Source organism: Mandrillus leucophaeus, unplaced genomic scaffold, assembly GCF_000951045.1.
Source record: "Mandrillus leucophaeus isolate KB7577 unplaced genomic scaffold, Mleu.le_1.0 Scaffold999, whole genome shotgun sequence".
Lineage (NCBI taxonomy): Eukaryota > Metazoa > Chordata > Mammalia > Primates > Cercopithecidae > Mandrillus > Mandrillus leucophaeus.
Genome location: NW_012110907.1, coordinates 7,926 through 25,030, shown reverse-complemented (window position 1 = coordinate 25,030; position 17,105 = coordinate 7,926). Strand labels below are relative to the sequence as shown.

The 17,105-nt window shown below is 33.7% G+C and overlaps 1 protein-coding gene across 1 annotated transcript in view; it reads right to left on the bottom strand.

Moving 5' to 3' along the window:
* Positions 1-17,105, bottom strand: part of PCDH15 (protocadherin-related 15) — a gene marked incomplete at its 5' end in the record, with an annotated part of 518,346 nt that overhangs the window by 497,036 nt on the left and 4,205 nt on the right. Inside the window, one exon of the mRNA XM_011971273.1 lies at positions 8,242-8,412. Within this exon, the coding sequence (XP_011826663.1) occupies positions 8,242-8,412 (171 nt within the window). The remainder of the gene's footprint in view (positions 1-8,241; positions 8,413-17,105) is intronic.

The following is a 17,105-nucleotide window of genomic DNA, read 5'->3' as shown; positions in this document are numbered from 1 at the left end:
GCTGACCCCAAAAGATATCCACAGAAAAAATTTTGAAAGTGATTGGCCAAGGGATTCAGTGAGGATATACTTTAATATTTAGAACACTATTAAAAAGAAAAGGAGACATTATTAACAATATGCTGGGACAAGAATTATAATATGGGACTTTCTATAGCAAATGGGATATTTGATTACTTGATCTAGACTGTATAAAATAAATAAGATATTTGGATAATGTACAATTACAATAAGTAGTTATACACACAAATGTATATGTGTGTGTGTATATATATATACACACTCAAGAATATGTGTATATATGTACACACACGTGTATGTGTATATATATATAAACACGTGTGTGTGTGTGTATATATATATATAAACACATGTGTATATTTATGTGTGTATATATACACACACACACACACACACACACACACACCCTTCACATATGCACCTTTACAGCAAATATACTTTAATTGAGACTGAGAGGGCAAGAGCCATGATTACTCAGATTTGTATTCAATGATTTATTACATAATAAACATTTTTTGAAAATTTGGTGAGTTAATTCATTTCAAAATATGCAAAAAGTATCGGGCTGGGCACGGTGGCTCAGGCCTATAATCCCAGCACTTTGGGAGGCCCAAGCGGGTAGGTCATCTGAGGTCAGGAGTTTGAGACCAGCCTGACCAACATGGTGAAACCCCGTTTCAACTGAAAAAATACAAAAATTAGCCCGGTGTGGGTGGCACATGCTGGTAGTCTCAGCTACTTGGGAGGCTGAGACAGGAGAATCGCTTGAAAACGGGAGGTGTAGGTTGCAGTGAGCCAAGATCGTGCCACTGCACTCCAGCCTTGGTGACAAAGCGAGATTCCATCTCAAAAAAAGAAAAAAAAAATACTGTATATCTACTATGTGAAGCCAATGGGTTTCAAGTTAGGATATAATGACAAGAGAAGTTTAAAGAACTCATAGTGTAGTGAAAGAAAAACATTCATAGTAAATGAACACATTGTAATGAAGAGTTTAATATTTATAGTAGGAATAAATGGGGTCACAAAGAGAAACTATTAGTTTTGAGGGTCTATCATTTTAGGTTAACTGATATGAAATTTGAATAACAAATATGTGCTTAACATATGAAACAGAGAGAAAGTAGGGTAATTCTCAGAGAAGTTCAGGGTCATATGTGATGTTCTGTGTGCCTAGACAAGTTGTACTATGTGTGTTAGAAGACATGGGACTGGAAAGTGGTCAGATATAAAGTTACTTTGAATGATATGATAAAAGCCGTGGAATTCATTTGGTGTATGATGAAAAACACTGAACCTTTTTAAACATCAAAAAATCAGATCAGAATTTTATCAAAAACAAAAACAAAAACAACTTTGGCTTTATTTTGATGGTGGTTAGAGGAGTGAGACACTGGAGGCTGGATACCAAGTTTAGAGAATGTCTTTAAATAGATGTTTTGACAGTGTAAATAGACAGGTGTCAAACAGACTTGAGTAACAGTGTATAGGTAATGTAGAAAATGTCTTTGGAGATTGATTGAGTTTGGAATGGAGGTCACTGAAGTCTAGGTTCAAATCAATAATGACCCCAGGAGTAACAATACGTAGCAAGTACGGATGCATTAGAATTGAATAGAAAGAATAATGAGGCATCTGCTGGAAACACAGTTAAAAATATCCAGAAAAAGATGAGAAATGCAAACTTGGAACTCAAGACAGATTTCAAGTTAGAAGACTTATCTACAACAAATACATAATCCCTATTTGAGGAAAAATAGAACTCTATAGAGGTTTACTCAACTCAATCGTAGTAAAAACAATAATGAAGAAAAAAAATTACAAAAGAGAGAAGCCCTGTAAATCTTTAAAATTTAATCATAATTTTAAAATAAATTTCAAAATAAATAAAAGCCATCAAAGATATAAGAGGCGAAATCCAAGGCCACCGAGGGGATGAGGAAAACCAGTACTTCCATTAAAAAAACAAGAGAGGAAAGAGTTCTCAGACTGTAAGACATTTAACATGAGGCTAGGCCAAGAAGAAATGATAAGTGTTGTAGATGACAGAAAATCACCATTACTTTTCTGATAACTGAGAAAGCTTCCCTGGAGGGAAAGAGTACCATAGATAAACAAGAGAAGTTGTTTTTGACATGAAAGATAGTTTTTTAATGACAAAGATTGCAGTTCAGGTGTTTGTCACGAGAAATTATTGGGATCCAATCCAAGAGTTTTAAATAGGGGGAGAGAAAAAGATGACTATGTTTAGTGAGCCACTGATGTTGAAATACTGATAACCACATGGTGCAATAATTAAGGGAAGGTGTGCACAGTAAATACATAGATACTATGTCAATATATCATTCATTTTTCTGTCCAGGGATATATTACACTGAAAAAGAGAAAAAACAGCCAACCAGTCAAGTCAACACATAAATGTATGCTACTGTTCAGTTGAAAAAATGCACAAGAATTTATCATGGTTTTATCTGTGCTTCATTAGAAAATAAAGCCAAGGATTTTATACTCCAAATTCTACAGACCTTTTTCATAAAACCAGAAAACCTAAACTTTACAAACATAGTAACTTTAAGAAAGTCAGAAATTAGGAATAAATATACATAATAATATATTTGGGCAATAATTTATTTCATCCTACTTGCTCAGCATCCTCAATTAACATAGTTTGGCATACATTAGGGTCCTATAGAAATGTAGCAAATTAATAATAAATTAGAGGAGTACTATGAATTGCTTTATACCTTTGTAACATCAGATGTATTTATGTGTTCAATATAATATTAATCTTAGTGTTTGTGAAAACATTAATTTGCCAAAGAGAGTTGTTTATATTGGAAAACCATGTAATCTACATTTATAAAATCAGTGTATTTCTAAACAAGTGACTTTAAATTTTAATATAAAGCAGATTTTTATTTTTATTACATCATAGTTCATCAGATAAATTTATTAATAGACTATATTTTAAAAAGATTTTCTGAACTGACAAATCCTGCATGTACTATAATGAGGTTAAGAATGGTTTCTCAAGTCAAGAATACCACCAAAGTAAGGAAAATTTCCCATCAACATAGGTGAACAGGTGGCAAGTCTTTTAAAATTTGAAGAATTCCTTTAAGAAAGGATCAGTAAGTATACAATTAGAGTCAATATGTCCTGTTTAGCTGACATTAATGGTTAGTTATCTCACTCTGGAGAGCAAGATCTTATTGAAATTTCATGAAATTTCAGCAGAATATATAAAGGAAAATAGAAAAAGAGAAAATCAAAAAGAATAAAAGTACAGACATAAACACAGTAATTTGAATGTGAAGCTCAAATACTAACTCTGGTTTTTATACCTAGTGTTCCAGAATGAATTCAAAATAACAATGTACATAAAAACCTGATGCCAGTACTAAGGGTGATTTTATTTGTGAAAGATTGCCACAATAATATTTTCTTTTCCATATGTTCTTCTTGTAATGTGACTTGGACACTCCTCATATAGGGAGGTGGAGTATGTTTCTACCCCTTGAAACTGGCAGAAATTTGACCACAGCAGATCTGACACTGCAAATTCTAATTTATGAAAATTTCTGCCTAATTCTCTTGGGAAGCTTGTTATGACAACCCACTGTCTTGCTGTGAGGAAGCTCCAACAGCCTATAAGAGGCTTAACTGAGGTGAAAATGAAGCCTTAGTCTACAGCCCTGGATGAGCACCAGCCAACAGCCAAAATCAGCTTGGTAGCCATCTAAGTTAATCATCATGAAAGTGGCACCCAGCCCTCAGTTAAAGTGCCACAGCTGATGCTACATGGAGCAAAGACAAGGTGTTTTCTTAAGTCTTGCTAAAATTGCAGCTTAGTGAGCAAATTAAATGATTGTAGTTTGAACCCACTAAGTTTTGGTGGCCTGTTATACAGTGACTGATAATCTGACCAAGTGCCTAGGTTTACAAGTAAATATATCTATATTTTTGTACATGAAATTAAAAAATAAATATTTGCCATAATTACTTAAATGTGTAAAACTTAAATTCTCATTTTTTCAAAGTATGTTAAGGAATGGCTCAATCGGTTAAAAATGATAAAAGCATCAATATTGAACATTCTGGAATTTCTTCCATAATATTTAATTCAAAAAGCATGGTTTTAAAAGAAAATACAAGAATAATTGTTCGCAAAACTATTTGTTGATCTTCAAACACCTCCTTTTTTACCAGCAAGAATCCACCATCCTCCAGATCCCTTGTGCTCTTTGCCCAAATACTACTTTACAAAGGATTCAGAGCATAAAAAATTTCTTGTCTTAATTTCTTTACCATTAGTTCATTGCTCTCCTTATGTTAGGATATGTAATATTTATTATTGGATTGGGTTTGTCATCCGAAGACTGGGTAAGTTTTATCCTTGGACTAGTTCTCCTTTGAGTACTGATACTCAAAATATGAATATTATAGTACAATAAGAGAGAGAGTGGGGCATTCTGATAAAAAAATTTGCCCATACTCTCTGAAAAGACTTTTGGATATAAATATTTTTCAACAACTACATCCACCTACAGAGTGAATCTCCAACTTAACCCAGGCTGACAGAGCCAGGAAAAAAAAAAAAAAAAAAAAACTATCAATTTTTGTGTGCAGAGCCAGGACTCAAATGTATCTTAATTTTATTTACTCTTACTAAATTATATCTATATCCATATACTTAAACTGTCTACCGAAAATGTTTTTGTGTATATTCAACATATTCAATCAGTTAATATTTGTGCAGAGCTTAGCATAGTTCATTACAAACAGAACATTCTATACAAACTCTAGACATTATGATCACTTATGTTATTACCCCAAATTGAAAGTATAGTCTGGTCTCTAGCACTAAACTGCATAGGAATGAGATGTTCAGTCCGTAATCTGGAGAGGAAAGGAAGCTCAGTGATCCTTAATAAAATTAAGTTCGTACACTCTGCTTTTCAAGCAGCAGCTTCTATCTTCCTTTACTTTCCTCAGTGAACTAACTACTAGTAAACAGTCAGACTGACTCATTGAATTGGATTATTGTGGTCTCAATATATACCTTCTCTTGGGGTCCCACTGTACACTAGCTGAATATATTAACTCAGAAACATAAATTAATACTAAAAATATATTTTTTTCTTTTTTATATTTAAAGGGATTTTAATTGAAAGTGCACACACACACACACACACACACAATCCAGAGTGCCATATGTGTATGGGGATGATTGAAAAAGATTATTATCAAGTATTAAATTCTGTTTCAGCATATTATTATTTTTACACTATTGTCTTTCCAAATAGAAATATTTGAATGAAAAAATGCACATTTTAATACCAGTCCAATATACTTGAATCTTACACGTTTAAATTTCATGTGCAAAAAATGATTAGTCATAGAGGAAGCCCACCCTCTTGTAGAAATTTTTTAAAAATGTTAATGCCAGCCTAATATACTTTAACCTTACATGTTTAAATTTCATGCACAAACAATGATTAGTCATGGAGCAAACTCACCCTCTTGTAGATATTTTAAAAGATAAATAAAAACGAAACTTTTTTTAAAAAAGAGTTATATTTTAGGTTCAGGGGTCCATACGCAGGTTTGTTACACAGGTGAACTCATATCATGTTGTATAGATAAGTTCGTCACCCAGTGAGTAAGCCCAGTACCCAATAGTCATCTTTTCTGCTCCTCTGTCTCCTCCCACCCTCCAACCTCAGATAGACCTCAGTGTCTGTTGTTCCTTTCCTTATGTTCATGAGTTCTTATCATTCAGCTCCCACTTACATGTGAGAATATGTGGTATTTGGTTTTCTGTTCCTGTGTTAGTTTGCTAAGGAAATTCACCTCCCACTCCATCTATGTTCCTGCAAAGACATGACCTCATTATTTTTATAGCCGTATAATATTCCATGTGGTATATGTACACCATTTTCTTTATCCAATCTGTCATTCATGGACATTTAGATTGACTCCGTGTCTTTGCTATTGTGAATAGTGCTGCAATGAACATTCATGTGCATGTGTCTTTATGGCAGAATGATTTATATTCCTCTGGGTATATTCCCAGTAATAGGACTGCTGGGTCAAATGAGAATTCTCCTTTTAGCTCTTTGAGACATTGCCACACTGCTTTCCACGTGGCTGAACTAATTTACACTCCCACCAACAGTGTGTAACTGTTCCCTTTTCTCTGCAACCTTGCCAGCATCTGTTATTTTTTGAATTTTTAATAATAGTCATTTTGACTGACTGTGTGATGGTTTCTCAGTGTGGTTTTGATTTGCATTTCTCTAATGATTAGTGACGTTTCACTGTTTTTCATTGTTTTATTGGCCACATGTATGTATTCTTTTGAAAAGTGTTCATGTCCAAAAAAACCACTTTTTAATGTTTTTATTTAATTATTATAAATTTAAATTCTTCATAGATGCTGGATATTAGACCTCTGTCAGATGCATAGTTTGCAAATATTTTCTCCCATTCTGTAGGTGGTCTGTTCACTCTGTTGATAGTTTATTTAGCTGTGCAGAAGCTCTTAAGTTTACTTAGATCCCATTTGTCAATTTTTGCTTTTGTTGCAATTGCTTTTGCTGTCTGTTACAAAATCTTTGCCTGTGCCTTTGTCCTGAATGGTATTGCCTAGGTGGTCCTCCAGGGTTTTTTCTAGTTTGGAGTTTTATATTTAAGTCTTTAATCCATCTTGAGTTGCTTTTTGCGTATGGTGTAAGGAGGGGGTCCAGCTTCAATCTTCATATGGCTAGCTAGATCTCCCACTGCCATTTACTGAATAGGAAGTCTTTTTCCCATTGCTTTTGTCAGCTTTGTCGAAGGGCAGACGGCAATAGGCGTGCAGCCTTATACAAATTGTATTTGTCATCATTACTTTTACCAGTTCTTTCAAAGAAAATTTTTATGTTCACCATCGTTAATAGTTGGTGGGTTTTTTTTTTTTTGTTTTTTTTTTTTTTTTTTTTTTTTTTTTTTGGAATTCGACAAAATAACATAATGGCATATAACTTTAGGGAATCTACATCTATTTTGTCTAGTCAAGTTCTGATTAGCTTTTTTGTCTGCAAAAGTACTTCATTTGGCTGAAAACATATTTTTTATCCAATGCACATAAGATTTATTTTTTTTTCTCTCCAGCTTTTTTTTTATTATTATTCATGCAAGTTAACTGGACCAGTGAACTGTGAGAAAAACCAATAGATGTATTAATATTATGACATTGGATAAGCACTCTTTGGCTTTACATTTAGAAGGCATTCCTGTTCTATTCCTCAAAATCTCAAATAGAGGACCCTCAGAACTGCAGTTCTCAGGTGCTTTGAGGAAAAAAAGTCAAATAACTTCCAACAAATTCTAACACTTTGAGCCATTTTGGGAACCCAGAGAGCTGTTTGCTTTCCAGGGAAACAGCAAAAATATTAGTTAGATGGTTAAATCCTAGACCATTGAATTTTTTAAAACAGAATACGTGTATATACACACACACACACACACACACTCACACACAAATACACCTTTTAGGGGAGAAATTGATATTTTTGCCCCAACAGGATATCCATTTGCCTTAAAATTCTTATTCTTAGGTATGTACATCAATCATCTAGGGAGGTCCAAGGTGTGAAATCCAAACCGACAGAAGTTTATAGCTCCATTAGCATTTATCAAAAATATAGGATTAAGCGTAGAAAATATGTATTCATGCTTCACCTTTCTGTATCTTTACTTTAAGAGGTAAGTATTTGTATTCAGTATTTGTTAGCTCCTACCTTCAAACAGCCAAACATAATCTCCAATAACATTTCAGAATTCTACTGGGCCAAATGTGTATCCTATTGACCTGTGTGTCCTGTGACTTAGTACTGCATGTTTAAACACGAATTTAAGAAAATGCTGCAGTGGTTATTTGGAGTTTTTCAGAATGGCTAGTGAACTCCTTGGTGATTTATTGGTAAAAAATAAAAATAAAATAACCATGTTGGACTGTTGTTTCATAACATACTTTCTACCTTGTAAATTATATAATTACTCTTTGTGTTAAAAATGTATGCATACTCCCTGAAAATAGTTTTGGACATAAATATTTTAAAATGTGCATATAGTGAGTTTTGCTATTATAAATTATATGTCTGCAAAATACTTGAACATGATCCCATTGGGTTTTAAAACATGCAAATGAAGGGAGAAAGATAAGAGCATATTTACCGGAGTTCTCAACTCAGGTATGGCAGCTTGATAAGTGAGTGGACGGCAATCACGAGTGTTTGGCACAAGGACACAAGGAAGAAACATTGGACCTAAGTCATCTCCATCCAGAACATCCACTGTGAGCGTGGTGGTGGTGGTTCGCCTCTCGTTCAGATTTTGGGCACGGTCCTGTTAGAGAGAAAAACAAACAACAGGTAGTTTATAGAAATTAGGCACAATGGCCAGGAGCAGTGGCCCACACCTGTAATCCCAGCACATTGGGAGGCCAAGGTGAGTGGATCACTTGAGGTCAGGAGTTTGATACCAGCCTGGCCAACATGGTGAAACCCCGTTTCTACTAAAAATACAAAAATCTGGGTGCGGTGGTGGGCGCCTGGAGTCCAAGCTATTCGAGAGGGTGAGGCAGGAGAATAGTTTGAACTTGGGAAGCAGAGGTTGCAGTGAGCCAAGATTCACGCCACTGCACTCCAGCCTGGGCGACAGAGTGAGACTCAGTCTCAAAAAACAACAACAAAAAAGAAATTAGGCATAATGTAGACTTAGTTTTCATTAAAAAAAGATTGATAAATTAACTTGCTTAAACCAACAGTTTTAAGCGGTGAAGCTAGGATGTAAACTGAGATCCAATTGTCTTCAAAGCGACTTTGTTGACAGTATGTTACAGTAGTTAAGCTTTTATATGTTAGGCCTTTACCTAACAGTTCACATTACTAGACAGTCTAACCATAAAGGTCACTGCCATCTTATTAGAGCATTTACTTTAGAAATCTTGTAATTGTAAATTCTTTCTCTGTGCCTCTGAGATGTGAATCTTTTATAAGCTTCTTGCCAGTTCTAAAGACCCATGTTTTTCACGACCTGGGGGCCATCTCTTTGAAATGTAATAGTCAAGGAAGAAGCCCCTATTTCCCAGTTTCTGTGGGAGGGTAGGAGCTTGACTTCCTTTGGAGACTTGTTCCAATTTCTAAAACTACTTTTTGTCATGAAAATTCAAGGAAGTTTATTTTCCTTTGGGAACGTCAATTAGTAAACACACTTGATCTGTGAATCCCCCTACACCCAAGTCCACTGGAGCATTTAACTTCTCTCTAGCCATTCTTTCTATTAGAGTTCAGTTCAGATCTAGTCTGTATTCTGGTCTTCTCTATTGCAATAGCTGTGAATACAGTCTTCCTTACCATTTAACTTTGTCTAGTGCAATGTTGCATTGTTACTAATTAAAATCCAAAATGTCTTCAGATTTCCCTAGTTTTTACTTAATGTCAGTTTTCTGTTTCAGGATCCCAATCAGGATACCAGTTTACATTCAGTCATAATGGTTACTTAAGCTCATTTTGGCTGTGACAAGTTCTCTGACTTTTGTTTTTGATGACGTTAACAATTTTGAGTACTAGATATTTTGCAGAATGTCCCTTAATGGGTGTTTATCTGGTGTTTTCCTCAAGATTCAACTGGACTTACATGATTTATGTAGGAAAACCACAAGTCAAGTGCTATTTTTGACACATTTATCAATAGTATATTATTAATATGACTTATCACTGTTGTTAACTTGAACCTGGCTGAGGTTGTATCTAGTCAGTTTTCTCAACTATAACGTTACTCTTTCTTGTTTCCCTTTCCATTTCTTTAGAAAGAAATCATGATGGATAGCACACACCTAAATAATGGGTAGTAATTGTATTAGAAATGCAAATTGTTTCTATTTATCTGAAGAACATTTATCATAGGACAGAAGAAAATAATATTGGACCTAAGTCATTTCCATCCAGAACATCCATTGTTGAGGGTGGTGGTGGTAGCATCATTCATTATGACAGAATCTGGAAATGTTTTTACTTTCATAGTATTCAGTTATTATTTTGAAGAACTATTATGCTTTTCTGTCTTTTTGAATTCTATTTTGTACAACATTGAAAAGTATACTTGCATGCATGTTCATGTAGCACTATTCACAACAGACAAAAGTTGGCAAAAGCCCACGTATTTATCAATGAATAAATGGATAAACAGATCATGGCATGTACATACAATGGCATATGATTCAAGCATAAAAGGAAATGAAGTCCTGATATATGGAACAACATGAATGAGACTTGAAAACATCATATTTTCAAATAAAGAAGCCAGACAAAATATAAGGTCACATATTATATGATCCATTTATATGCAATATCTGGAAGCAGTAAACAAATTGGTGGCTACAGGGAGCTGGGGAGGGGATATGGGAAGCAACTGCATGAGTGGTGCCAGCTCTTTTTGGAGTGATTAAAATGTTTAGGAACCGGATAGAGCCGGTGGTTGTACAATACTGTGAGTGTACCAAATGCCATTGAATTGTTCACTTTAAAATGGCTAATCTTATTTTGCTTATTTATGTTAAATACTTTTTAAAAGTAATTATACTAACAGACCTGTATTTTATTTTAGTTTGTTCATAAAATGTCTTCCTTTGTGACAGTTCCCAGACATTAATATTTGCTTTCCAATTTAAAAAAAAAAAAATCCCTGTTCTTAAGCTTGGTTAATAGTACATTTCAGTTAAACTCATTCCCAATCTGGTTGCTCAAAAAAAGTTGTAAAGCAATGCTTGAGGGTAAAGTTTTAGGAAGCACAAATTTCTACTGGTGGAATTTTGTAAGTACAACCTTGTCTAGAATGCAATAACTTTGTGGTTCCAGGATTCTTTGATATTTTGATACAGTATAAGATAGACTGTGACAAAATTATAGTTAAAAAAACACAAAATGTTTAAATTTTCAAAGTTTTGGGACTCACTCAGATCCCTAGAGGCACTATAAAGGTTATTTAAAACTAAAGACATTTGAGATTGAACAAAGAGAAAGGAGTCTTTTCTGAACTTCTTTTATGGCACTAAAAGCAGATACTTGTGGGAGTGTGGCTGCCATGAATTCCCTCTCCCAAGAAAGTTTATGAAAATGAAGAAAAAACAAGGAAATCTATTCTTACCTACATAAACACGATTACAAGCTATTTTAATCTCCCCTTTGTTCTCCTAGAAACCTAGTTTTTCTTCCCTTAGAAGCCTCCTCCCTCTCATTATGTTAAATATGTACACCTTCTTCTTTAGCTGTTTCAGGAACTGTCGATGTGCACTCCCATACGTATATCAACCTCTAGGCCAGTTGAAAAGTAGAGTAGGAGCAACATGTGGCATGTGAGATAATTTTGATGGTTCACAAATGAACTTTCTAAATTATTCTTAAGATGTATGAATTTTGAACATGTAGAAAAACCTTAATTCAAAATAAATGTATGTGTATATTTTAAATTTTAGAAAAATGAAACTAGCTCATCAAACTTGCCACTTTTTAAATACTGATCTTTTATTTAATTGGGTTATAGCTATAACTACAATATATGAATTAATAGATAAATGATGTAATGATTTGTTCAGTCGGCATATCCTGAGTAGCTTCCAAAGGGCAGACTCCAATACCCTGCTTCTGACAGTCTTAAAAAATGATGAGGACATATTTCCTCAGTCCATTATTAAGAGAGTAATTTAATACTGAAAATTACTAATATTAAGATAATGTGACCTCATAAAGATTAGTAGGTTATATTTTCACATATATTTCCCTTTGTGTTGCATCATCCAGTGTTTTAAATTATTAAGTAATCTCATCTTCCACATTTCCCTTAATGTTATATTAAAGTTTATGAACTAAAACAACTCTTTTAGTTTCTAAAAATATATATATATATGAAAACTGAAAGCTTCTTTAATAGGGTTGGTAAACTTTTGTTACATGTTTTAATGATTTTATGTTTGACATTTTTATCTCAACAACATAAATAAGTTAATAAAATGACATTTAATATGTATTTGTAAATTTACTTATGGCATTGGAGATAATTTTTGAAAATTTTTTTATTTATAAAATATCTATTTATATATTTATTTTAGAAATGAGAATCTCACTACATTGCCTATATTGACTTCAATCTCCTGGGCTCAAGTAATCCTCCTACCTCAGCCTCCTGAGTAGCTAGGACTATAGGTATGTGCCTGGCTTTAACCCATCATTTAAAATAATGATTGCTTATGATGAAGTTTTAAAAGATTGAATTAATCTAAATTTAATTTATAAAAATAGTAAATAGATAATAAATATTAAATATTGTATGTGATATATGAATGTAGAACACATATATAAACACACATGTATATGCATATATACACATGCATGCATATAAATGCCAGAGGCAGTATTTCTACCCTTCCATGTCACTCAGCCTTCTTCTTTATATGTCATCACCAAATCACTATAATAAACAAATTTGAATTATTTTTACCTTACGTTTTCTTTCAGTCTGTAAGCATCAGATCTCTCACTATTATCTGCTTCTTTGGGTTATTGTTACTAGTCCATAGAATAGATACTGGTGTGTTAAAGATAGTGTATTTACAGGAAGTATATACCAAAATACATAATTGGAGTTTTATCTCATATTGGGGAAAGATATTGCTTACAAAGTGTTGAGCTCTAAAATTTGTATTTTCAAATGAGAAATAAAAATAATCCTGGCAAAACTATTGTGACCAGAGATGCAGCAACAAAATCTACCAACAGTTTCCACACGTGGGAATTCTCCCACAGTTTATCACCAACACATATCACATAGGAAAATATATAAAAATACGTCTCATGCTCACTCATAACTTGTGAGTTCATAATGGTAATGCTAATTCATGATGTTCTTCTCCCAATTTGGAATCAGATTTGTTCTTACAATATCTATTTAAAAAACAATCCTTCAGCAATTGAGATAAAAATCAAAACAGAAACAAAAACAACGAAAAAACCCTACACTTTTGGTCTCTATAGTAATATACTACTTTTCAAGGCTTTTCTGAGTAAATGAAATAACATTCTAAATTGTGAGTGGTAAAAAAATAAAAAATAACTATTTCTATAAACATTTCATATAATTATGTGTTTTCATTTGTTATGTGACTAATAGATATTAAAATCCACAAAAAAGATCTCCTTTCTTCCTCTTCCCATTTTCATCTGCATTTCTCTTCATTTCCTTTTTAAAAAATAAGAATATATTTTAACTTTAATCATTTAAAAATAATGGAATATTACATTAAGTTAGGAAACTGTGATTCTAGTTGGCAAGCAAGAATATCTTTTAAAAAGTTAAACAAGTTCAATCACTACTCCAAACAGAATTGTGCCTCCCCAACCTCAACTTAGAAAATCTAGAGAAAATTGATATATTTCTGGAAACACATAATGTTCCAAGATTGAAAAAGAAAGCTACTGAAACCCTGAACAGACAAATATTAAGCTGTGATATTAACTTAGTAATAAAAAACTCACCAACCCAAAAAGGCCCTGGACCAGACAGACGCACAGCTGAATTCTACCAGACATACAAAAATTGACTCAAGATGAATTAAAGGTTTAAATGTAATGCCTCAAGGTATAAAAAATCCTAGAAGAAAACCTATTAAATACTCCCCTTGACATTGGCTTTAGCAAGGATTTCATAATGATGATATCCTGAAAAGCAACTGCAACAAAAACAAAAACTGACAAGTGGCACCTAAAGAGCTTCTGCACACTAAAACAAACTATCAATGCAGTAAACAGAAAATGGAAAGAATGAGAGAAAAGGCATGCAAACTATGCATCTCACAAAAGTCTAATATTTAGAATCTATAAGGAACTCAAACAATTCAACAAGCAAAAAACAAATAGCACCATTAAAATAGGGGCAAGTGACATGAACAGACACTTCTCAAAAGAAGACATACATGCAGCCAACAAACATTAAAACATGTTCATCAGCATTTATCATCAGGGAAATGCAAATCAAAACCATAATGAGATATCATCTCATACCAGTTAGAATGGCTATTATTAAAAAGTCAAAAAATTACACATACTGGTAGGGCTGCAGAGAAAAGTAAATGGTTATATGCTGTTGGTGGTCATGTAAATTATTTCAGCCACTGTGGAAAGCAGTTTGAAGATTTCTCAAAGAATTTAAAATCAAGCTACCATTCAACCCACCAACCCCATTACTGGGTCTATACACAAAGTGCATTCTACCAAAAAGACACGTGCATGTCTACGTTAATTGCCATGCTACTCACAATAGCAAAAAAACACGGAAGCAACCTAGGTGCCCATCAATAGTGGATTGGATAAAGAAACTGTGGTGCATTTGCACCATGGAATACTACACAGTCATAGAAAAGAATGAAATGATGTCCTTTGAAGCAACATGGATGAAGTTGGAGGCCATAATCCTAAGTGAATTAATGCAGGAACAGAAAACCAAATACTACATAATGTCAGTTTTCAATGGGAGCTAAACACTGAGTCCCCAGGGAAATAAACCTGGGAACCATAGACCATGAACTACTGGGGCAAAGTGAGAGAATGGGTCAAAACACTACCCATTGAATACTATGCTGACTACCTGAGTGCAATACACCCATGTAACAAACCTGCATATGTACTCCCTGTGCTTAAAAGTTGAGGAAAAAAATAATGCTTCTATGAACATTAACCAGAGGAAGTTGGGTATTCTGTTCTGTTGAAAACATTTTTTTGTTTGAGATATTTGCCTAATATTTCTTATTTTTTATGCAAACCAGTAGACAGAATTGTATCATCATTTATAGCCCCAAATGCTTATGTATCTTTAGTAGTCAAACACTCAATAAGTATTAGTTCCCATAAACCATCACCTGCTATCCTCCTATTTCACTCTCACTCCTCAGAAAATGCCCAAGAAACGTGCAGAGTTAAAACAATGGGGTTACAATTAACACTAATTCCACATATCAGTAGGAAGCAGATGTGAGGGAAGGTCAGGGAAGGGGTTATTTCTGAAAAGTTGTTTACAAGGTTGCAATATAAAATAGAGAAAATGAATTTTACATATACAAGCACATATGTTTGCAATGCTTACACATTCTCTTTGAATATTTCTGTCCATAAAGATAAAAAATTGAGCTAATAAAGAAATAGTAATACTATAATTTTAGGAATTATATCTTGTTAGGAAAGATAGCTAGCAACCCTTCTCTAGATTTTGCTATTTGAGAAATATACAACACCCTTGCTATTCATAAAATAATTTAGAAATTATAAATCATTCTTGCCACGATTCTAACTTAAATACAGGCTGGGCTCAGCGGCTCATGCCTGTAATCCCAGCACTTCAGGAGGCCAAGGTGAGCTGATCACTTGAAGTTGTCAAGAGTTTCAGACCACCCTGGCCAGCAGAGTGAAACCCCATTTCTACTAAAAATACAAAAAAATTAGCTGGACGTGGTGGCACGTGCCTGTAATCCCAACTACTCGGGAAGCTGAGTTAGGAGAATCACGAACACGGGAGGCAAAAGTTGCAGTGAGCCAAGATCGCCCCACTGCACTCTAGCCTGGGTGACAGAGCAAAACCCCATCCCAAAATAAATAAATAAATTATAAAATAATTAATTAAATATAAAATTTTTCTTTGTGGTAATTAAGAAATTTTGATTACCAAAGTGTTCTTAATATTTAACTCATTATAACAATAATATGAAAGAGAGTTTGCTTTGAAGAAAAATGATATGTAAAGAGATTATTTTGATTCTATGTGAATTAGGGTAACATATCAAAGTTGAGGTTTATAGTAATATGTAGTAAATTTCAACAAAAAGAAAACCCATTGATCTTTCATCTCTCTATTTTTTTTCTAGATCCACCCTCCAAAATTTTTGTCTGGAATTAATCCTTACTTCATTATGTATATATATTTGAAGTCAACAGCATGGGCGACAATATTACAAATATTCTCAAAAAAGATGTGACAGGGTTTTCTAACATGGGTCAGTCAAAACTCAATTACCTTAATTACGAATCATAATATGTAAACATGGATATAAAGAAACCTCCAAACTACATGTAATTTGAAGGATTCTCTTCAGAAATCAAATATTTTTACCATAAGCAAAACCAGGTCAAAGCTGAGTAATGTTCAATAATTTGTCATGATACCTGTAATTATTCTTTTTGAGGCCATATACTTTAAAGTCAAAATTGATTGCTCATATTTGAACTCTCCTTATGACTTCAAGATAATATATTGGTGTTTAATGTACACGGCTTACATTGTGAATACCACCAATACAATATAAAAAATTGCTGCCAGGTGCAGCGGCTCACGCCTGTAATCCCAATAGTTTGGGAGGCTGAGACGGGTGAACTGCTTGAGGACATGAGTTTGAGACCAGCCCGACCAACATGCTGAAACCCTGTCTCTACTAATATCCAAAAATTAGCTGGGTGTGGTGGCATCCATCTGTAATCCCAGCTACTCAGGAGGCTGAGGCACAAGGATAGCTTGAACATGGGAGGCTCAGGTTGCAGTAAGCCGAGATCATGCCAGTGCACTCTAGCCTGGGTGACATAGCAATACTCTCCTCCCCACCCCTCAAAAATATCCAGGTGTGGTGGTATGCTTGTGATCCCAGCTAGTTGGGAGGCTGAGGCATGAGAATCACTTAAATCCCAGAGATGGAGGTTGCAGTGAGCTGAGATCATACCACTGTACTTCAGCCTCGGTGACAGAGCAAGACTCTGTCTCAAAATAAATAAATAAATAAACAAACAAGATAAATGTTAAAAAAATGAAGAGACATTTTATTTTTTTTAATTTTTTTATTTTTTTTAATGTTTTTATTATAGTTTATAACAGTAATTCTTGAAATAAATATTTATTCTAATAACTCAAAAATGATTTTAACTAAATAACTTCACTTTTTCTTTTTTTGAATTTTTATTTTATTTTATTTTATTTTTTTTGCTTTCTAAAATTTATTTATTTAT